Source organism: Stegostoma tigrinum, chromosome 7 (assembly GCF_030684315.1).
Source record: "Stegostoma tigrinum isolate sSteTig4 chromosome 7, sSteTig4.hap1, whole genome shotgun sequence".
Classification (NCBI taxonomy): Eukaryota; Metazoa; Chordata; class Chondrichthyes; order Orectolobiformes; family Stegostomatidae; genus Stegostoma; species Stegostoma tigrinum.
The window spans coordinates 103,118,690-103,142,785 of record NC_081360.1 but is presented as its reverse complement, the minus strand read 5'-3'; the positions used below and the strand labels follow the sequence as shown (position 1 = coordinate 103,142,785).

Below are 24,096 nucleotides of genomic sequence, written 5' to 3'. Positions count from 1 at the left end.
ATGGGGCTCAGCTGTGATACCTCATGCAGTTGCATAGCCTGACCATCCAGGTATGAACACATGGTCACTTGGTTGCAGACATCCGTGAAATGGAAAAAGTGCGGAAGGGAGTGATCACCTGCAGGACAGGAGAGCTATGAGGAGCTGGAATTATTATCCTTGAAGCAGCGAAGGTTCGTAGAAGGTTTAGCAGAGCCATCTCTCAGGGTGAACGGTTCTGATGGACTAAAATACCACAGACCTGTGGAGGGAGGTGTCCGTAACGAAAGGAGACAGGTTTAATGTTATTATTTCAGAACCCTCTCCTCATCCCCTTTTTCTGATGAAGGGTCTAGGCCCCGAAACGTCAGCTTTTGTGCTCCTGAGATGCTGCTTGGCCTGCTGTGTTCATCCAGCTCCACACTTTGTTATCTTGGATTCTCCAGCATCGGCATGTCCCGTTATGTCTGATCACAATTTTAGCCAGAGAACCCAGATGTTTATTTACTCGGAGATGATGGGAACTTAGGAGCAGAAAAGCTGACGTTTTGGGCCTAGACCCTTCATCAGAGTCAGTGAGTTGTTGTAAAAGTGCTGCCTGAGAGAGAGGTTGGAGCAGATTAAATCAGAACTTTCTCAAGGAAATTGGAGAAATTGGAGGAAAATAAACCATTGACAGAGGGTGGGGGGGGGGGGGAAACAGCAGGGGGGTGGGAGATGTTGCAGGGAGTAGGGGATGTTGCAGGGGGTGGGGGATTAGCTGGAGAGAGCTGTTAAAGAGCTAGAACAGCCATGATGGGCTGAGTGGCCTCCTACAATTCTCAGGAAAAGACGCACAATGCTGGTTCTGGTAGCTGAGAAGAATGTACCTCATTAAAAATGCAGGATCAGCATTTGTTGTTAGTGCACCCTGAACACAGTCAGGAGTCAATGCTGGCCGTCTCACTTTAAGGCAGTGACCGAGGATCCCCACAGATGACAGGGCTGATCAATTCTCTTCAGTTAGCTCAGCAGGTCAACACTGGAATGAGAGGATGCAGCACACATGCAGCCAAGTACTCCCAGTATCCTGAAGGACAACTCCCTTTCTCACTGCAGTACGAACTGCCTTGGTGAGTGCACCGCCTGTGTTTACAGTCACTTATGTATTATTCACCAGGCTCTGTGTGTGTGTGTGTGTGTGTGTGTGTGTGTGTGTGTGTGTGTGTGTGTGTGTGTCTGTGGGTGAGTGTGTGTGTGTAAGTGTGTCAGTGCGTGTGTGAGTGAGAGCGTGTGTGTGTCTGTGGGTGAGTGTGTCTGTGTGAGTGAGAGAGAGTGTGTGTGTGTATCTGTGTGCGTGAGAGTGTGTGTGTATCTGTGTGTGTGAGTGTGTGTGTGTATCTGTGTGTGTGAGTGTGTGTGTGTGTATCTGTGTGCGTGAGAGTGTGTGTGTATCTGTGTGTGTGAGAGTGTGTGTGTATCTGTGTGTGTGAGTGTGTGTGTGTATCTGTGTGCGTGAGTGTGTGTGTGTATCTGTGTGTGTGAGTGTGTGTGTGTATCTGTGTGCGTGAGAGAGTGTGTGTGAGTGTGACTATAGGGAGTGCCCTCACGCTACTCCTTTCGGGATGGAATGGTGGCTCAGTGGTTAGTGCTGCTGCCTCACGGTACCAGGGAACCCGGTTCGATTCCAGCCTCCGGTGACTGTCTGTGCGGGTTTGTTCTGGTTTCGCCCCATAGCCCAAAGGTGTGCGAGTGTAGGTGGATTGGCCGGTACTAAATTATCAATAGTGTTCAGCGATGTGTAGATTAGGGAGAGGGTCTGGGTGGGATGCTCTGAGGACCAGTGTGGACTTGTGGGGCTGAAGGGCCTGTTTCCACACAGTAGGGATTCAATGACGATGATCTCTACAAATGAGATGATGTGACATATTGACTTCGAACATTTTAAAGTGTTTCTGGGAGACATCGACTGGGCTTGATGATGGGTTACCAAGTGAGCTCAGTGCGGAGATCCAGTGCAGTTTGTGTGCATTGCCCAGGGATAACACAGAGGCAGTTGGAGGTCTATGTTCTTGATATTGATAAATGAATGAGTTGGGCAGCGTGCCAGCACGCAGCTGTGCTGCTGGATTAATGGGTGCTCAGGGCAGCTGCATCACTGAGCGGCACTTTAAGAGTTAATCCACATGAGCGTTCACATCCACATCCCACCCTTTTCCATAAGGTTCCTGTCCGGGAGAGAGGATCACTGATAGAGGCAGCATTACTGCAAGTGAAGAGAAACTGCAGCCTCTCACACTCCAGTAATTAAAATGTGGAATTCTCTTTTTATCGTCACTCATGGATGTGGGTGTCTCTGGCTGGGCCCAGCATTTATTGTCCGTCCCTAGTTGCCCCTTGAGAAGGTGGGGGTGAGCTGCCTTCTCGAACCACTGCAGTCCGTGTGCTATTGCTAGACCCACAATGTCCCTTAGGGAGGGAATTCCAGGATTTTGTCCCAGTGACAGTGAAGGAACAGGGATATATTTCCAAGTCAGGACGGTGAGGGGCTGGGAGGGGAACTGGCAGGGAATGGTGTTCCCATGTACCTGCTGTCCTTGTCCTTCTAGACGGAAGTGGTCGTGGGTTTGGAAGGTGCTGACTGAGGGTCTTTGGTGAATTTCTGCAGCGCATCTTTGTAGATGGTACACACTGCTGCTACTGAGTGTCAGGGGTGGAGGGAGCAAGATGTTTGTGGATGTGGTGCCAATCAAGCAGCTGCTTTGTCCTGGATGGTGTTGAGCTTCTTCGCTGTTGTTGCAGCTGTACCCATCCAGGCAAGTGGGGTGTATTCTATCACACTCTTGAGTCGTGCCTTGTAGATGGTGTACAGTCTCTGGGGAGTTAGGAGGTGAGTTACTCACCTTTGACCTGCTCTTGTAGCCATGGCATTTATGTGGTGAGCAAAGTTGAGTTTCAGGTCAATGGTAACCCTCAAGGTGTTGACAGTGGGGGATTCAGTGATGTTAACACCATTGAATGTCAAGGGACAGTGATTAGATTGTCTCTTATTGGTGATGGTCATAGCCTGGCATTTGTTACTTGCCACTTGTCAGCCCAAGCCTGGATATTGTCCAGACCTTGTTGCATGTGAACATGGACTGCTTTCATTCATTCATGGGATGAGGGCATGACTGGCCAGGCAGCAGTTACTACCCATCCCTAGTTGTCCAGGGGACAGTTCAGAGTCGACCACATTGCTGTGGGTCTGGAGTTACATGTAGGCCAGATCAGGTAAGGATGGCAGTTTCCTTCCCTAAAGGACACTAGAGACCCAGATGGGTTTTTCCAACAATCGACAATGGATTCATGGTCATCATTAGATTCTTAATTCCAAATATTTTTCAAATTTCACCATCTGCCTTGGTGGGATTCAAACCCGGGTCCCCAGAATGTTAGCTGAGTTTCTGGATGAATAGATCAATGCTAATACCACTCGGCCATCTCCTCTTCCTGAGCATTGCTCAGATCTTTGAATATAGGAGTTGGGATGTCATGTTGAGATTGTACTATGTCCAGTTCTGCTCTCCCTGCAACAGGAAAGATATCATCAAATTGGAGATAGTGGGAACTGCTGATGGTGGAGAATCTGAGATAACAAGGTTTGCATTAGAGCATTTTCTGAAGAAGGGTCCAGGCCCGAAACGTCAGCTTTCCTGCTTCTCTGCTGTTGCTTGGCCTGCTGTGTTCATCCAGCTCCACACCTTGCTATCTCATTAAATTAGAGATTGTTCAGAAAAGATTTACTGGGATTTTGCCAGGGCTGGAGGGTTTGATTTATAGGGAGATCCCTGCTAGGCTGGGTCTTCTTTCACTGGAGTGTTGGCAGGCTGAGGGATGGCCTTATTGAGGTTTATAAAATTACGAGGGGCATGAGTAAGGTAAATGTCAAGGATCTTTTCCCCAGGGCAGGGGTGTTCAAAATAGAGGGCATATTTTTCAGGCAAGGGGAGAAAGATTTAAAAGGCGCATGAAAGACAACATTTTCTTTTACACAGAGCATGGTTCATGCGTGGGATGAACTGTCAGAGGAAGCGACGGATACAGGTACCAGTACAACATTTATAAGACATTGAGATAGTGCATAAGTAGGAGAGGGAGGGGTTCGGGGTCAAATGCAGGCAGGTGGGACTAGTTCGCTTTGAGAACATGGTGGGCATGGACGGGCTGGACCGAAGGGCCTGTTACCGTGCTCTATCACTCTGTAATGAGACGCTGACAAAATAGCCCGCTGTGATGTCATTTGAGGGATTGGAATTTGGCAGGCCGCTGGGGATAACAGGAATTAAAGCAAAATATTGCAGATCCTGGAAAACTGAAACCAACCAGAGAAAGATGGAGAAACTCAACAGGTCTGGATACCTCTGTGGGGAAAAAAACAGCCTCGATGTTTTGAGTCCGATGTTTTTAATAAAAGTTCTGTCTAATAACTGAGGTTTGGTTCTGAAAAAGGGTCACTGGGCTCAAAATGTGAACTTTTTTTCTCTCTCTCCGCAGACTCTGGCAGACCTGCTGAGTTTCTCTAGTAATTTCTGTTTTTGTACCATTTCAAAAACATTCCCTCCATCATAAGGTCAGAAGTGGGGGTGTTCACCGATGATTGCACAGGGTTCAGCTCCATTTGTGAGTCCTCAGGTACTGAAGCAGTCCGTGTTCACATGCAACGAGATCGGGATAATATCCAGGCTTGGGCTGACAAGTGGCAAGTAACATTTGTGCCACACAAATGCCAGGCTGCGCCTCATCATAAAAATACAAGAGCAGTTCAAAGGCTGGGAATCCTGCGGCGAGTAACTCACCTCCTGACTCCCTAAAGCCTGTCCACCATCTCCAAGGCACAAGTCAGGAGTGTGATGGGATACTCCCCACTTGCCTGGATGAGTGCAAACCAACAACACTCAAGAATCTTGACACCATTGTCATGGGCCAGACCAAACCTCCTCAAAATATATGAAGAAGATAGCCTAGCCTCTAATTTTTCTTATTTTAAAGCCAAGTGCCCAGTATTTCCTTCTGGATGCAATTGGTCAAACTACCGTTATTTGAAGCAAAATTCACTTTATTCATACACCGTAGTTAAAATACAACAAAAGAAACACAAGTGTGGAGTAACCTAGCTCTACTGAAAAATTTAACAGAATAATAGATTCTGCTAAATAGCGTCTGTTACTATATGGTAACATCCCATACACACACCCCTGACAAAGGCAAATTCAGTAAAATAGATTGACTCACAGTCAGTTCTCCAGTCCAGGAGGAAAAACGTCAAGGGAAAGCTCTGAGAGGGTGAGCAACAAGGAGAGATGTTACTGCAGCTTCCTAACCAAGCTTCAAGAGCCTTAAGTCTGAGAAACTAACACTAAAACTCCTTGTTTTGTGGGAGCTCGATCCTATATATTCAGGTTGCTTTGATTGTTCTAACTTCTTAAAAAATAAAACCCAATGCCCTGTAAGCTATTTACTTCACTGGCTTTGGAGTAAACCTGGTATTTCTGTCATAACCTTTCTTCAGAACAAGGACAGTAGTAATGTTACACACTGCCCACCCTTAAAGAAAATTGAACCATCTATATACAAAGGTGGCTTCATTTTCATAAATGTTTCGTCTCATGATATTAGTACACTACAATACATATACATGACATTGACTCTAAGTGTGAAAACAGTCTATTTCAGGCTGTTTACTCCTACCACCAAACACCTCCATCTTTTTTCACCAAAGTGTACTGACCAATGTGTCAGTAAATATATTCTCTCCTCCTGCCACATGTATACTTTTCACATTGAATGGATGCAATAATAAGCGTAGTCTAAACATTCTGGAATTTTTGTCTGTATTTTTTTCCAGAAGCTTTAAGGAGTTATGATTGATACATACAATTATCTCAGATATATTACTGGCAATGTAAATGTTGAAATGTAACACCAACAACAAGCTCTAGGTAATCTTCTCAAACGTGCAATATTGATTATTCAACTTTCTGCAAAAATACCCAATAGGTCTTTCTATCTTCTCGTCACCTTCTGGCAGGAGCTCAGCACCAACAGCCACATCATTCACATTGATAGCCATCTCAAATGGTTTTGAGTAACTAGGTGTGGCTAGTACTGGGGGGCAGTGGTTAACACAGTGTTCAGGCTGTCGAATGCATTCTGACAGCCCACCATCCACTGAAATTCTCTGCGCTTCTTCAGTAAGTCAGGCAGTGGAGAAACCATACTGCTCAAATTCGGTACAAACTTCTGATAAAACCCATTCAATCCCAGGAATCGTCAAACTGCAGTCTTCGTCAATGATATGGGCAACTCCCCGATAACCACATTCCCTGGGCCCATCTGTTCATGTCCAATAAAATGGCCCAGGAACATGACTTTGGTGAAATCTGTCCCAGCCAGGTTTATCACCAAGCCTGCCTTGATTGAACAATTCCAATGAATGCTGATAATGTTCCTTCTAAATCTGACTAAAAATCACCAGATTGTCAATCTGCACCACACAATTGGGTAATCCAGAAATGATTTTATTGGTTAGTCTCTGAATGTGGCTGGTACATTTTTCATACCAAATGTCATGACTATAAATCGTTTTAGCCCATTCGGTGTTATAAAAGATGAAATTATCTTCGCCGTTTTGGGTAACTGCCAGTATCCTCTGAGTAAGTCCAGCATAGAAATATAAGCTGCTTGTCGCACCTTCTCCATACAGTCTTCCAAACGTGGAATGGGATATGAACCAGATTTTGTAACCGCATTAACCTTGCAACAGTCCACACATTGGTTACCATCTGCTTGTGGCACCATTACTGCAGGTGAGATCCAATCACTGCGACTCACTTCAATTTTGTCATCTTGGACCATAAGTTCATTCTCCTTTTGAACCTGTGCCAACTTTAGAGGGTTAAGTCTATAAGGATGTTGCTCAGTTGGAACAGTGTTTCCTATATTTATTCTTGAGAACTTTCTCAGTATCCAATTTAGTTTAAGGCATGTCCAATTCTGAATCCACTGAATTTGGTGCTTCACTCTGTGTTATAACCAGTAACACATGCTCCTTTTGTTTTCATTCCCTATCAAAATACCTTTTGAGTATTTTCACATGACACACAGATTTCTTTCTTATCTGGCATTCTTATTAAATAGTTCACCTCATTCAATCTCCTTTTGATTTAATATGGTCCACTAAACCTCACTTTTAAAGGTTCACTAGAAGTAATACTAACACTTTATCTCTGTTCACAAAATTGTGAATTTTTGATTTCTTGTCTGCTTCCTGTTTCATCACATGCTGCGCTACTTTTAAATGCTGTCCAGCCAACTCACCCACTCTATTTAATATTTTTGTAAAATTTGACTTAGTGTCCAAATGTGTGGTGTATGAACTCTAACTTACCGATTTCTCTTTAACTAATGTCAATAGTCTTCTCACCTCATGCCCCAAAACTAGTTCAAATGGACTGAATTTGATTGATTCATTAGATACATCCCTAATTGCAAAAAGTATAAGTGGAATTCCTTATCCCAATTGTCTGGATAGTCTTGACTACCAGCTCTCAAAATGGTTTTTTAAAGTTTGATGCCACCGTTCTAATGTTCCCTGCAATTCTAGATGGTATGCAGTGGGCTTGAATTATTTTATTGCTAACTTCCTTGAATAACTTTGTTGTAAAATTTGACCCTTGGTCTGATTGTATTTCTGTGGGTAGTCCATATCTAGTAAAAAATTTGAGGAACGCTTCTGCAATCCTTTTAGCTGTGATACTGCATAATGGATTGGCCTCTGGAAATATAGTAGATGCACCCATTATGGTCAGCAAATACAGATTCCCAGTTTTAGTTTTAGACAGGGGTCCTACACAATTAAATAAGACTGTTGCAAAAGGTTCCTCAAATGCGTGAATGGGTATTAAAAGTGCTGGGTATATCGCTGCCTGATGTTTACCAGTTATCTGACCATATGGCATGCCTGGCATTATTCAACCACGTTAATACACAGTCCGGGCCGATAAAAATGTTTTTGTGTTTTGGCTTGAGTTTTCCTTACTCCCAAATGTGCAACCTGTAATACTTCATTTTTATAACCCACCAGTAATCCCACTTGATAAACTTCTGCCCATTTCTCATCTGCCTGAATATGTGATAGCCTCCATTTTCTCATCAGGACATCATTTTTCAGATATTAGAGCTCTGGGCTGCACTCAGATTTCTCTTCTCTGTACGCTTTTTGACACAGCAACTTCAGTCATAGAACATAGAACAATACAGCGCAGAACAGGCCCTTCGGCCCTTGATGTTGCATCTTCCATCTTTCTGTTGTAATTCAACTAATTTCCCTGAACTAAAAATATCCACTTTGCCCTCTACTTGTTCTTGTTTTTTTTTCTCTCAACCATTCTATCCGACACAGTCCCTGATCATGGAACCAACAAAGAACCTGAACGAACTGCGGATGCTGTAAATCAGGAGCAAAAACAAAGTTGCTGGAAAAGCTCAGCAGGTCTGGCAGCATCAGTTCTGAGGAAGGGTCACCAGACCCGAAACGTTAACTCTGTTTTCTCCTCCACAGATACTGCCAGACCTGCTGAGCATTGTCTCTGACAATGGAACTTCAATTTCCTTGTGGGTATTCTTTGATGTCTCCTCCTGCTTCAACCTGTGGCTTTGTGACCTTGTCACCACACAGTCGGGGAAATAAATCCAGGATATGCTTCCTGTAACACCTCAGTTGACGGATTTTTCATTGGCTTGTCAACCACAGTAGGCAGCACACCTACCTGTGATCCAGCTACATCCTTACAAGGATAAACGGCGTATTCCAAGATAATAAAATGTGAGGCTGGATGAACACAGCAGGCCAAGCAGCATCTCAGGAGCACAAGAGCTGACGTTTCGGGCTTAGACCCTTCATCAGAGAGGGGGATGGGGAGAGGGAACTGGAATAAATAGGGAGAGAGGGGGAGGCGGACCGAAGATGGAGAGTAAAGAAGATAGGTGGAGAGAGTATAGGTGGGGAGGTAGGGAGGGGATAGGTCAGTCCAGGGAAGACGGACAGGTCAAGGAGGTGGGGTGAGGCTAGTAGGTAGCTGGGGGTGCGGCTTGGGGTGGGAGGAAGGGATGGGTGAGAGGAAGAACCGGTTAGGGAGGCAGAGACAGGTTGGACTGGTTTTGGGATGCAGTGGGTGGAGGGGAAGAGCTGGGCTGGTTGTGTGGTGCAGTGGGGGGAGGGGACGAACTGGGCTGGTTTAGGGATGCAGTAGGGGAAGGGGAGATTTTGAAACTGGTGAAGTCCGCATTGATACCATATGGCTGCAGGGTTCCCAGGCGGAATATGAGTTGCTGTTCCTGCAACCTTCGGGTGACATCATTGTGGCAGTGCAGGAGGCCCATGATGGACATGTCATCTAGAGAATGGGAGGGGGAGTGGAAATGGTTTGCGACTGGGAGGTGCAGTTGTTTGTTGCGAACTGAGCGGAGGTGTTCTGCAAAGCGGTCCCCAAGCCTCCGCTTGGTTTCCCCAATGTAGAGGAAGCCACACCGGGTACAGTGGATGCAGTATACCACATTGGCAGATGTGCAGGTGAACCTCTGCTTAATGTGGAAGGTCATCTTGGGGCCTGGGATGGAGGTGAGGGAGGAGGTGTGGGGACAAGTGTAGCATTTCCTGCGGTTGCAGGGGAAGGTGCCGGGTGTGGTGGGGTTGGAGGGCAGTGTGGAGCGAACAAGGGAGTCACGGAGAGAGTGGTCTCTCCGGAAAGCAGACAGGGGTGGGGATGGAAAAATGTCTTGGGTGGTGGGGTCGGATTGTAAATGGCGGAAGTGTCGGAGGATGATGCGTTGTATCCGGAGGTTGGTAGGGTGGTGTGTGAGAACGAGGGGGATCCTCTTAGGGCGGTTGTGGCGGGGGCAGGGTGTGAGGGATGTGTTGCGGGAAATACGGGAGACGCGGTCAAGGGCGTTCTCGATCACTGTGGGGGGAAAGTTGCGGTCCTTAAAGAACGTGGACATCTGGGATGTGCGGGAGTGGAATGTCTTATCGTGGGAGCAGATGCGGCGGAGGCGGAGGAATTGGGAATAGGGGATGGAATTTTTGCAGGAGGGTGGGTGGGAGGAGGTGTATTCTAGGTAGCTGTGGGAGTCGGTGGGCTTGAAATGGACATCAGTTACAAGCTGGTTGCCTGAGATGGAGACTGAGAGGTCCAGGAAGGTGAGGGATGTGCTGGAGATGGCCCAGGTGAACTGAAGGTTGGGGTGGAAGGTGTTGGTGAAGTGGATGAACTGTTCGAGCTCCTCTGGGGAGCAAGAGGCGGCACCGATACAGTCATCAATGTACTGGAGGAAGAGGTGGGGTGTGGGGCCTGTGTAGGTGCGGAAGAGGGACTGTTCCACGTAACCTACAAAGAGGCAGGCATAGCTGGGGCCCATGCGGGTGCCCATGGCCACCCCCTTAGTCTGTAGGAAGTGGGAGGAGTCAAAAAAGAAGTTGTTGAGTGTGAGGACGAGTTCAGCTAGGCGGATGAGAGTGTCGGTGGAGGGGAACTGGTCGGGCCTGCGGGACAGGAAGAAGCGGAGGGCCTTGAGGCCATCTCCATGCGGAATGCAGGTGTACAGGGACTGGACGTCCATGGTGAATATGAGGTGTTGGGGGCCAGGGAATTGGAATTCCTGGAGGAGGTGGAGGGCGTGGGTGGTGTCACGGACGTAGGTGGGGAGTTCCTGGACCAAAGGGGAGAAAATGGAGTCCAGATAGGTGGAGATGAGTTCGGTGGGGCAGGAGCAGGCTGAGACAATGGGTCGACCAGGGCAGGCAGGTTTGTGGATTTTGGGAAGGAGACAGAAACGGGCCGTGCGGGGTTGGGGAACAATGAGGTTGGAGGCTGTGGGTGGGAGGTCCCCTGAGGTGATGAGGTCGTGAATGGTATTGGAGATGATGGTTTGGTGCTCGGGTGTGGGGTCATGATCGAGGGGGCGGTAGGAGGTGGTGTCGGAGAGTTGGCGTCTGGCCTCGGCGATGTAGAGGTCAGTGCGCCATACTACCACTGCGCCACCCTTGTCTGCGGGTTTGATGGTGAGGTTGGGGTGGGAGCGGAGGGCTGCCCGTTCTGCGGGGGAGAGGTTGGAGTGGGTGAGAGGGGTGGAGAGGTTGAGGCGGTTGATGTCTCGACGGCAGTTGGAGATGAAGAGGTCGAGGGAGGGTAGGAGGCCTGGGGGTGGTGTCCAGGAGGAGGACTTGTGTTGGAAGCGGGTGAAGGGGTCAGTGGAAGGAGGGTTGGGTTCCCGGTTGAAGAAGTAGGCGTGGAGGTGAAGACGGCGGAAAAACTGCTCTATGTCCAACCGTGACTGGTATTCGTTGATGTGTGGTTGTAGGGGGACAAAGGTGAGCCCCTTACTAAGGACTGACCGTTCGTCCTCAGTCAGTGGGAGGTCTGGGGGGATGGTGAAGATGCGGCAGGGCTCAGTGTGGCTGTCTTCTCTGGGGTTGCTGGCTGTGGAGGTTGTGGGCGGAGCGATGAGCTCGTCGGCGGTGGGCGGGGTTCCGTCGGCGGTGGGCGGGGTTCCGTCGGCCGTGGGCGGGGTTCCGTTGGCCGTGTTATCAAGGATATTTATCAAGGATAAACGGTGTTGCGAGAACTGAGAATTTCTCACTCACTCCCAATGCCACTTCCCCACTTTTCACTGAACTCGTGAACCTCACTTTATATATTGGGATGTTACCATTCTCATCATGAATTTCACGTTACCACCTTTTATGGCAATACTCCGACTGAATCACATATCTCCTCATCTCTCACCAAAGGTTGACTTGCTCCTGTATTTCTTAAAGTCTTAATTTCTTTACCTACCCCTCCTGGCAATCATGAGTAAACCCTACTCACCTGAGTAAATTCTTTTAAAGAGATCCGGCACTTTCCTCTCAAAAAGAAAAACCCCTAACTAAATTATACTTTCTTTTGCAGCTTCTTAGCATCCTCTGTGATTTCCTTTACCACTTCAACAAAATTCACCAGCTCATCCTGTTTTTTTCCCCACATCCATCTTCCCAGTGCTTTTTCTAAACCACCAACACAGCGCCTATCACGAGGCCTACTGTGTTAAAGTGAAAATACTTGAGTTTTTTTACTTCTTTTTCCCCCTGATGGATTTCCTTTTCACCCTGTGGTAACCTATCTTTTATTTTCCTTTATTCATTCATTCACTGGTGAGGTTGTCACTGGCTCGGGCAGTATTTATTGTCCATCCCCAATTGCCCAAAGGGTAGCTAAGAGTCACCACGTTGCTGTGGGTCTAGAGTCACATGTAGGCCAGACCAGGTAAGGATGGCAGTTTCCTTCCCTGAAGGGCATTAGTGAACCAGGTGGGTTTTTCCAACAATGGGCAACAGACTCACGGTCATCATTAGATTCTTAATTCCAGATATTTTATTGAATTCAAATTCCACCATCTGCGCAGGCTGCATTCGAACCCGTATCCCCAGAACATTAGCTGGATCTCTGGACTAACAGTCCAGTGATAATACCACTGGGCCATCACCTCTTTACTATCTCTAATGAGATCTCCTTTTCCCTCACCACCTGATGATTTCTCTTTTCCCCAATTTCTATCCCTCACAGATTGATATTGATGTCAGAAACCAAACTTTGATTTATGAGCCCACACATAATCATTTGCCAGAGATAATAGGAACTGCAGACGCTGGAGAATCTGGGATAATAAGGTGTGGAGCTGGATGAACACAGCAGGCCCAGCAGCATCAGAGGAGCAGGAAAGCTGACGTTTCGGGCCTCTTTCTTTCTCCTTTTTTACTCTCTCTTTCCCCCTTTTTACTCTCACTTTCTCTCGGTTTCCTCTCTCTTTCTCCATTTTTACCCACTTTCTCTTGTTTTTCTCTCTCTTACTCCCTTTTTTCTCTCTCTTTCTCCTTTTTTTCTCTCTCTTTCTCCCTTTTTTCTCTCTTTCTGCCTTTCTTCTTTCTGGGCCTTCCTTTCCATTTCTTTTCCCTCTGCCCTTAATCATAATTCAAACTGTTTCATTCCATTTTCTCTTTCATTTTCTTTCTTACTCAATCTTATCTCTGATGTTGCTTGGCCTGCTGCGTTCATCCAGCTCTACACCGTGTTATCTCATAATCATCGGCCACTTCTGCAGATAATCCTGCAGTTTTAACTCTGCTCTTTCATGAGTTCTCGCAGCTTCAGGGAGTGAGTGAATTTTTGAACTCCTCCAAAGTAATTGTCTCTCTAAGAGCAAGATATGTTTGGTCTATTTTTAAAGCCCTTATCCACCTATCAAAATTACTTGGTTTGATTCTCTCAAACTCAATGTGTGTTTAAAAACAGAAAGAACTGCAGAAGCTGTAAATCAGAACACAAACAGAAGTTGCTGGAAAAGCTCAGCATCTATGAAGGAGAAAAAATTCAGAATTAATTTTTCGGGTCTGGTGTTCCTTCCTCACTGGACTTTCTATCCACAGATGCTGCCAGACCTGAGCTTTTCCAGCAATTTCTGTTTTTGTTTGATATATATTTGATCAGGCTCCCTCCTTAGATTCCTAAAGGCTGTAGGCTTCTGGCTCATTTGCACTTCAGATAGCTTTCTTCACCTCCTCATACTCCCCAGATACCTCCTCTGATCGTGATACAAATACCTCACTAGCTCTACTGCCCAACGTCGTTTGGGCCAACCACATGGTCACCAGCCATTTCAGTTGTTTAGCCACTTTCTCAAATGAAATGAAAAAGTCTTCTACATCTTTCTTGTTGAGCTTAGGCAATGCTTGACCATATTTAGATTGTTCCTCACTAGGTCTTTGGCTACGATGGGATTGCCGTCCATCACTGTCCTCATTAGTATTCCTAATTTTCACCTCTACCTCTGCCATTTTATGTCAAATTTGAGTTTTCAGTTACAACCTCTGATGTTCTTAAACTCCCTCTTTCTCCTGTTTTTCCCTCTCTTTCTCCCTTTTTCTCCCTTTCTGCATTTTTACTCCTCTTTCTTCCTTTTACTCTCTCTCTCTCTTTTGTTTTCCTCTTTCTTTCTCCTTTTTTACTCTCTCTTTCCCCCTTTTTACTCTCACTTTCTCTCGGTTTCCTCTCTCTTTCTCCATTTTTACCCTTCTTTCTCTTGTTTTTGTCTCTCTTTCTCCCTTTTTTCTCTCTTTCTGCCTTTCTTCTTTCTGGGCCTTCCTTTCCATTTCTTTTCCCTCTGCCCTTAATCATAATTCAAACTGTTTCATTCCATTTTCTCTTCCATTTTGTTTCTTACTCAAGCTATCTCATTTTCAGTTGAATTTTAGCTGTTTCCAAAGATTCCAGTGATATTCCTGCCAATTGTAAATGCTGTGGAACTGCAACAATGATTCCCTGTTTCCTCACAGACACAGGGAACCCCATATCCAGCTTGTCAGCCAATTCCAAAAGCTTTGCCTTGCTCAATCTCTGTAAAACTCCCAAAGTGACCTTTTCCGTCCTCAGGAAATTCACAAGGCAACACCCTGTTTAAACCAAATTCAACACCCAAAGGAAAACCATACCAACGCTCACCACACTCTGCTTTTGAGTGCAGCAATCCCAAGCCTAACCTCGAATTAGAGATTTTGATCCTGCATGAGGTTGCGTCTATTGTTCTAACTTTTAATTGAAACCCTCAAGGCCTCACAAGCTGTTTACTTTATTAGCTTTGGAGCAGATAGCCCAGTGCCACTCTCACATCCCTTCCTCACGCGAAAAAAAACATGAGAAAATACACCCCCTAGAGCTGTGGTATCATCACACAATCCAGGGCAAAACAGATCATTCTGATCAGCACCACTTCCACTAGTCTTTTAAAGGTGAGGCAATGGCCCAGTGGTATTGTCACTGCACTGTTAATACAGAGACCCAGATATTGTTCTGGGGGCTGGGTTCAAATCCCCCCCAGGGCAGATGGTAGAATTTGAATTCACTGAGTATCTGGAATTAAGAATCTGATGATGACCATGAATCAATTGTCAGGAAAAATCCCATCTGGCTCACTAATGTCCTTTAGGGAAGGAAACTGCCATCCTTACCTGGTCTGGCCTACATGTGACTCCAGACCCACAGCAATGTGGTTGACTCTTAACTGCCCCCTGGGCAATGAGGGATGGGCAATAAATGCTGGCCTGGCCATCAATACCCTCATCCTGTGAATCAATAAAGGAAATTTAGAGTTTTGGAGAAGAAAACATAGTAAAACTGGTGTAAAATACAAAGTGCCATGCAAGGACTGTGAGAAACACTATTTGGCCAAACGAGAAGAAGATTGACAACATGGATGCATGAGCACCAACTAGCCACCAAGAGAATTGGTTTAAATTCTCATTTGTCTCATTACACACGAGGGACATGAATTCGACTAGGATAACACATCCTTAATCGCTCAAGCCAAACAGAGACACGCCAGGGAATTGCTGGAGGCCTGGCATTCTAACTGGAACTCCATCAACAAACACATTGAATTGGACCCTCTGTACAAACCACTGACAAACAGAACTGGAAGTGGTAGCAAGCTGAGGCATATAAATAACATGTGGGACAGAACACAGACGCTTCACTGGAGGTGCACTGACCACGTTACCTAGCAGGGTGATGAAACGTTTGCAACCAAACCTACCAGCTAGGTGAGCATGAACCAAGGAAGCATCCCCTCGCTCCATCGCCAATGCTCAGCAGTGTGTACCATCTACAAGATGCACTGCAGAAACTCACCAAAGACCCTCAGGCAGCACCTTCCAAACCCACGACCATGTCCATCTAGAAGGACAAGGGCAGCAGATACATGGGAACACCGTCCTGACTTGGAAATATATTACGTTTCCTTCAGTGTCACTGGGTCAAGATCCAACAACTCTCTCCTTAAAGACATGGTGAGTAACCCTACTGCAGTGGTTCAAGAAGGTAGCTCGTCATTTCTTCGTCAAGGGCAAGTAAGCAAATAAATGGCCCCCATTTCTCACGAGTGAATAAATTAGGTCATCTCCTGTAGGATTGTTTATGTATTTTCCCTTCCGAGGTCTATTAGAAACCTTATATACTAACTACAGCCCCTGTTTGGTATGTGCGTACCGGCCTGAGTGTGTTGTGTTGGTCACTGCTTGAGAACACCTGCACTGCAGGTAGAATCTGCTAGCACTCCGCTGTTGGAGAGAACTATGAAAATAAGAATTTCATTCAACCTGCAAAGCCAAAAATCTCAAACTTGATGGTTTAACAGTGAACCCGAGGGTTTCTCTGATCAGCAGGAGGTTTAGAGGGGGCTTGAGGAAAGAGTTCTTCATCCAGTTGGCTGAAACTCACCACCTGAAATTGTGGAGGAGTTGGGGGACACCCACAAACATTTAATAAACATTCAGATGAATACTTGGTACACTGCATCATACAATACTACAGGCTAAGTGTTGGAGAATGGGATGAAGGTGGATAGGTGCTTGATGGCCATCGCAGACATGATGGGCTGAAGGGCCTGTTTCCATGCTCTAGACTAACATCAATATGGATGCTCTTTGGAGGGTTGGTGTGGACTCAATGGGCCAAATGGTCTGCTTCCACACGGCAGGGATTCTATAACATTTATCCCATGTTGACATCACTGAAGCAGGTTCCCTGGTGGCTTATTGCCTCACTCTTTGTGTGGGATCTTACTGTGTATAATTAGTCCATCATGTTTCCTGCAGGTCAAATAGTGACTACAACTGAAAAGCTTTCCATTGGCTGTAAAGCTCTTTGGGATCTCTGGCCTGAGGAAGTGAAAGGCGCTATAGAAATGCGGGTGCTAAGAGCATGTGGAGGGAGATTTAGGGATGAGGGAGTTCAGCGAATGGGGTGGGGGAGGAGACTCTGGAGATTTTTCTGCTTTACAGCAGAGAATGCAAAGAGGAGATTTAATCAAGGTGTTTGAAATTATACAGCAGCTTTGAGTGAGCATGGAGCAACATGATTCCAATAGCAGGATGGTCACAGGAGGCCGTTCAGCCCCTTGAGCCTGCTGCACCACTCAATGAGTTTATGGCTAATCTGTGGCCTAACTCCATCTACCTGCCGTTCGTCCATATCCCTTCGCACCTTTGTGTTACACAAATGTCTCTCCATCAGATTTAAAACTAACTGATCCACCATCCCCTGTTGTGTCTGGAAGAGAGTCCCAAACCTCTCCCACCCTTTGTGTGCAGAAGGGCTTCCTGTCAGATCACTAAGCATCCCCACAAAGACCTCTGTGGAAGCAGCAGGGGGAGGGCTGTGGAATGCATTTTAATTTGGCAAGTTGTTGTGATCTGGGATGTGCTGCTTGAAAGGGCAAGGGGAAGGAGATTCAACAGGAACGTTCCGAAAGGAGGTTTTGGAGAAATATTGGAAAAGGTGTCATGTGCTGCGCTGTGGGGCACCAGCAGGGAGAGTGTCCGAGCCCTGTCGGAAAGGAACCTCACAGAGGGGTAGCTCCGCCAGCAGGGCTGAATGGCCTCCTATTGTGCTCTGTAACTCTGTAACAACAACCTGTTCTTGTTATTTTGGGGAGATGCACAGCGTTTCTAATTTTATTTATTCCAGCAGATTGCTCAGCGTGTGGCAGTGTGGGTCCATGCCAATGGCCTCAGTAAGGCCCAACGTGCGTAAGTACTCACTGCGGCAGTGACGGCCGTAACACAGCGAGGGGGGCAAACGGAAACACAGCGGCGAGGGACAATGACAGTGCAGTGATTCCTCACCCTAACACAGACACGTTCCTCACTCCCGCACACGTCCCCCACACCCGCACACGACCCAAACTCCCGCAAACGTCCCCCACACCCGCACAGGTCCCCTACATGCGCACATGTCCTCAACACCCACACGCGTCCCCAACGCCCACACACGTCCCCCACACCCGCACGCATCCCCAACACCTGCACAAGTCCCCAACTCCTGCACATGTCCCCCACACCCGCACAAGACCCAAACTCCCGCACACGTCCCCCACACCCGCACAGGTCCCCCACACCCGCACATGACCCAAACTCCCACACACGACCCAAATTCCCGCACACGACACAAATTCCCGCACATGACCCAAATTCCCGCACACGACACAAATTCCCGCACGCTTCCCCAACTCCCGCATACATCCCCAAATCCCGCACATGACAAAAACTCCCGCACACGACCCAAACTCCCGCACACGACACAAACTCCCGCACACGTCCCCAACGCCCACACACGTCCCCAATGCCCACACGCGTCCCCAATGCCTGCACACATCCCAAACTCCTGCACATGACCCAAACTCCCACACATGTCCCCTACATGCGCACACGTCCCCAATGCCCACACGCGTCCCCAATGCCTGCACACATCCCAAACTCCTGCACATGACCCAAACTCCCACACATGTCCCCTACATGCGCACACGTCCCCAAGGCCCACACGCGTCCCCAACGTCTGCACACATCCCCAACTCCTGCACATGACACAAACTCCCACACACGTCCCCAACTCCCAGAGGCGTCCCCAACTCCCGGAGGCTTCCCCAACACCTGCACGCGACCCCACCTTCTGCACGCGTCCCCAACGCCTGCACATGTCTCCAACGCCTGCACACATCCCCAATGCCTCCACACGTCCCCAAATCCCGCACATGTCCCCAACACCCGCACATGTCCCAAACTCCTGCATGTGACCCCAACTCCCACACACGTCCCCCACACCCGCACACGCCCCTTCCCCCTGCACATGTCCCTCACCCCTGCACACGTCCCTCACCCCTGCACACGTCCCCCACACCCGCACACGTCCCCAACTCCCACACATGTCCCTCACCCCTGCACACGTCTCCCACACCCACACACGTTCCCCCATAGCCACACACGTCCCCAACTCCCGCACACGCCCCTCACCCCCACATACATCCCCAACTCCCGCATGCGTCCCTCACCCCCGCACACATCCCCCACACCCGCACACGTCCCCAACTCCCACACATGTCCCTCACCCCGCACACGTCTCCCACACCCACACACGATCCCCCATAGCCACACACGTCCCCAACTCCCGCACACGCCCCTCACCCCCACATACATCCCCAACTCCCGCATGCGTCCCTCACCCCCGCACACATCCCCCACACCCGCACACGTCCCCAACTCCCACACATGTCCCTCACCCCGCACACGTCTCCCACACCCACACACGATCCCCCATAGCCACACACATCCCCAACTCCCGCACACGCCCCTCACCCCCACATACATCCCCAACTCCCGCACATGTCCCTCACGCCTGCACACGTCTCCCACACCTGCACACAACCCTCCGCCCTCCCACACACGTCCCCAACTCCCGCATGCGTCCCTCACCCCCGCACACATCCCCCACACCCGCACACGTCCCCAACTCCCAATAAAAATCAGTCCCTGCAGAAATCAGTCCCAACAGAAATCAATCCCAATAAAAATCAGTCCCTGCAGAAATCAGTCCCATAGAAATTAGTCCCCATAAAAATCACTCCCCGAAGAAATCAGTTCCCATATATACCAGTCCCTGCAGAAATCAGTTGCATTAATCAGTCCCTGCAAAAATTGTTCCCCATAGAAATCAGTGCCTGCAGAAATCAGTCCCTGCAGAATTCAGCCCCATAGAAATCAGTCCTCACAGAAGCCAGTCTCCACAAAATCTGTCCCAATAGAAATCAGTCCTCATAGAAATCAGTCCCTATAAAAACTTGTCCCCATAGAAATCAGCCCTCATAGAAATCCCTGTAGAAATCAGTCCCTATAAAATTCAGTCCCAAAAGAAGTCAGCCCCTGCAGAATTCAGCCCCCACAGAAACCAGTCTCCCCAAAACCTTCCCAATAGAAATCAGCCCTCATAGAAATCAGTCCCGATAAAAACTTGTCCCCATAGAAATCAATCCTCATAGAAATCAGTCCCTATAAAATTCAGCCCCAATAGAAATCAGTCCCTATAAAATTCAGTCCCAATAGAAATCAGTCCCTATAGAAATCAGTCCCATTAAATTCAGTTCCAATAGAAATCAGTTCCTGCAGAACTCAGCCCCCATAGAAATCAGCCCTTATAGAAATCAGTCCCTATCAAATTCGGTCCCAATAGAAATCAGTCCCTGCAGAACTCAGCCCCCATAGAAATCAGTCCCAATAGAAATCAGTCCCTATAAAACTCAGTCCCTATAGAAATCAGTCCCTATAAAATTCAGCCCCAATAGAAATCTGTCCCTGCAGAACTCAGCCCCCATAGAATGAGTCCCTATAGAAATCAGCCCCCATAGAAATGAGTCCCTATAGAAATCAGTCCCAATAGAAATGAGTCCCTATAGAAACCAGTCCCCATAGAAACCAGGCCATCTAAACCTTGAGAGCTTCAGTTGAGCAGAGGCGTTGGGCTGGGGATGAATCCCATGTTTTGCTGTAGCTGGGTTTAATGTGGGGAAGGTAAATGCTGTCACATGGGAAGAGGCTGAATGTTAGGGAACGCAGGTACTCAGTCAGGGGTAGCAGGGGTTAGTAATTCCTCTGGAATTGCTGGGAATGATATCCTGAGGCCCGGGGAGAAATGGCTGATAAATGTCCTCACAGGCCCTGCCCAGAGACTGCTGGAACCTCACAGCAACAAATGACATTCAGAGAGACCGAGATAACAAAGTGCGGGGCTGGATGAACACTGCAGGCCAAGCAGCATCTTCCTGCTGGGCCTGCTGTGTTCATCCAGCTCCACAACTTGTTATCTTGGATTCTCCAGCATCTGCAGTTCCTACAAACTCTGGGTCAGCGAGACTTCCTTCTCTTCATCCCTATTGAGAGACCCGCCTACTCAATCTCAATAAAATCAGAGAGTCATACAGTGTGGAAACAGTCTCTTTGGCCCAACCAGTCCACACCGACCAGCTTTCTCAAACTAAACTAGTCCCATTTGCTTGTTGTCGGCCCATATCCCTCTAAACCTTTCCTATTCATGGACCTGTCCAAATGTCTTTTAAAAGTTGTGAATGTCCCTGCGTCCACCACTTCCTCTGGCAGTTCATTCCTCATACGAACCATCCTCTGTGTGAAAAAATTGGTCCTTAGGTCTCCTGTTAAGTCTGTCGCCTCTCACCTTAACCCTCTGCCTCTAGTTTTTGGACACCCCCCACCCTGGGGAAAAGACTTTGCCTATTCACCCTATCTATGCCCCTCCTGATTATCTAAACCCTATAAGGTCACCCCTCAGCCTCTGATGATCCAGTGAAAAAAATCCCTCCCTATCCCTATAACTCAAGAATTCAAAGTCCTGGCAACATCTTGGTAAATCTTTTCTGAACAGCCTCCAGTTTAATAATATCCTTCCCATATATAGTTTCAGAAGATAAACACCTCATCTCTGGAATCAATCTCGTGAACTAATTCTGAACTGTCTCCAATGCAACTCTATCCCTCCCCAAGAAAGGGACCCAGATTGTACACTGTACTCCCGGCACGATGGCACTAAGGCTGGATAGGCTGGGGCTATTTTCCCTGGAGTGTCCGTGGCTGAGGGGTGGTGTTATAAAGGTTTATAAAATCACGAGGGCCATGGATAGAGTAAATAGCTGAGGTCTTTCTCCCAGGGTAGGGAGCCCAAAATTAGAGGGGCATAGGTTTGATGTGAGAGGGGAAGGTCCGAGAGGGGCAACTTTATCACCCAGAGAGGTGGTGCATGCAAGGAGCAAACTGCCAGAGGAAGGGGTGGGGGCTGGTACAGTTACAGCATTTAAAAGGCATCTGGACGAGTATGTAACTAGGAAGGGTTTAGAGGGATATGGGGCAAACACAAGCAAATGGGGCCAGTTCTGTTTAAGAAAGCTGGTCAGCATGGATGAGTTGGGCTGAAGGGCCTGTTTCCGTGCTGTATGACTCTAAAATTTCATTGGTTAGCTGACAAAGAGCTGCACCCACAGTGAGTAGAGTAATTGCTCAGCACTTTCACAAGGAGGTCATTTGCCCTGGGGGATAGGGGTGTGTATGTGGGTGTGTGTGTGGGGGTATGCGTGTGGGGGTTGGGGGTCATCTGGGGCGGTGTGCTGGGGTGTTGTGTGTGGGGGCATGGGGGGTAGCATGTGGGCAGTGGGTGTGGGGGGTGTGTATGGGGGTATGCGTGTGGGGGTTGGGGGTCATCAGGGGCGGTGTGGTGGGGTGTTGTGTGTACGGGGGGATTAGGGGTGTGTGTGGGGGTATGTGTGGTGGGAGTGGGGGTGTGTGGGTAGAGTGGGGTCAGTGTGGCAGTGTGTGGGGTCGGTGTGTCAGTGTGTGGGGGGTTTGTGTGTATGGGGGTGTGGCAGTGTGTGTATGGGGGGAGTGGGGGTGTGTGTGGGGGTACGTGTGGCGGAGTGTGTGTATGGGGAGGGCGTGGCGGTGTGTGTGGCGTGTGTGGGGGTGTTTGTGCATGGTGTCGGGGGTGTGTGGGGGGTTAGTGGGGTTGTGGGGGCATGTTGAGGGGTGTGTGGGTTGTGTGTATCGGGGCGTGGCGGTGTGTGTATGGGAGGAGTGGGCGTGTGTGTGGGGGTTGTGTGGTGGTGTGTGTGGGGGCTGTGTGGGGGTGTGTGTGGCGGTGTGTGGGTGTTGTGTGGGGGTGTGTGTGTGTGGGGAGTGGGGGTGTGTGTGGGGGTTGTGTGGGGGTGTGTGTGTGGGGAGTGGGGGTGTGTGGGGGTTGTGTGGGTGCGTGTGTGGGGGTTGTGTGGTGGTGTGTGTGGGGGCTGTGTGGGGGTGTGTGTGGCGGTGTGTGGGTGTTGTGTGGGGGTGTGTGTGTGTGGGGAGTGGGGGTGTGTGTGGGGGTTGTGTGGGGGTGTGTGTGTGGGGAGTGGGGGTGTGTGTGGGGGTTGTGTGGGGGTGTGTGTGGGGGTTGTGTGGGGGTGTGTGTGTGGGGAGTGGGGGTGTGTGTTGGGGTTCTGTGGGTGTGTGTGTGGGGGTTCTGTGGGGGTGTGTGTGGCAGTTGTGTGGGGGTGTGTGTGGGGGAGCGCGGGTGTGTGTGGGGGTTGTGTGGAGATGTGTGTGGGGGTTGTGGCGGTGTGTGTGTGTGGGGAGTGGGGGTGTGTGTGGGGTTTGTGTGGGGGTGTGTGTGGGGGTTGTGTGAGGGTGTGTGTATGGGGGGATTGGGCGTGTATGTGGGGGTTGTGTGGGTGTGTGTGTGGGGGTTGTGGCGGTGTGTGTGTGTGGGGAGTGGGGGTGTGTGGGGGTGTGTGTGTATGGGGTGTGTGCTGGGGGGAGGTGGGTGGATTGAGCAAGGCACACAATGTGGGGCCTGTCTCCCAGCCCCATGAGCCTCACCCTGAGCTCGGCCTGCTCCCTCGCTGCAGGTTTGCAGGTGGATGAGAACCTCCGGTCGATGCTGGTGGGATCACTGATGAGGAAAGTCAAATCCAGGAACTGGAAGCGGCAGCGGTATTTCAAACTGCAGGACGACTGCATGAGCATCTGGTACAAATCAAAGAAAACTGGGAACCCCAAGTCTACCTGTAAGTAGGAGCTGGCAGGTTCATGGGGTGGAGGGGTGGGCAGGGAGAGAGGAACAGGGTTGGGGGGGTTGGAGAGGGAGAAGGAGAGAGAAATAGAGGGAACGAAAGGAGAAGGAGATTGGGGCAGGGGGATGGAGAGAGAGGGAAACAGAGGAGAGAAGAGTAAGGAGAGGGAGGAATGAAAGAGAGACAAAGAAAGATGGGACCAAGAATGAGCGTAGAGTGCAGGATGGACAGAGAGCGAGATAGAGAGAAAGATAGAGACAGAGAGAAGGAGCTCAGAGAGGAAAGAGTGGGAGAGAATGGGACGAGCGAGAAAGCAAGGGAAGGGAAAGAGAGAGAGAGAGAAGAGGTGAGGGAGATACAAAGTACACGTGACAGAAAGAGAGAGAGAGCTGATGAATGTTGGAAGGAGACAGCAGAAGAGAGAAAGAGAAGGGGAGAGAGAGTGTGAGGGGAAAAGTGGGAAGAGAGAAGAAGAGACAGATGGGGAGAGAAAGGATTGATTGAATTTATTGTCACGTGTACCGAAGTACAGTGAAAAGCTTTGTTTGTGAGACATACAGGCAGATCACAGAGTGATAACATCCTGGACAGAGTGAGGCTAATGGGTTACACTGCACAGGATGTGAC

The 24,096-nt window shown here is 48.7% G+C and overlaps 1 protein-coding gene across 1 annotated transcript in view; it reads left to right on the top strand.

The window, feature by feature from the left end:
• The first annotated feature begins 1,000 nt into the window (after positions 1 to 1,000).
• The window catches only part of plcd4b (phospholipase C, delta 4b), a 141,473-nt gene continuing 118,377 nt past the window's right edge, over positions 1,001 to 24,096 (top strand). The window contains exons 1-3 of the mRNA XM_059647682.1: positions 1,001 to 1,091; positions 17,559 to 17,617; positions 23,305 to 23,463. Of these exons, the coding sequence (XP_059503665.1) occupies positions 17,587 to 17,617; positions 23,305 to 23,463 (190 nt within the window). The 5' untranslated portion in view covers positions 1,001 to 1,091; positions 17,559 to 17,586. The remainder of the gene's footprint in view (positions 1,092 to 17,558; positions 17,618 to 23,304; positions 23,464 to 24,096) is intronic.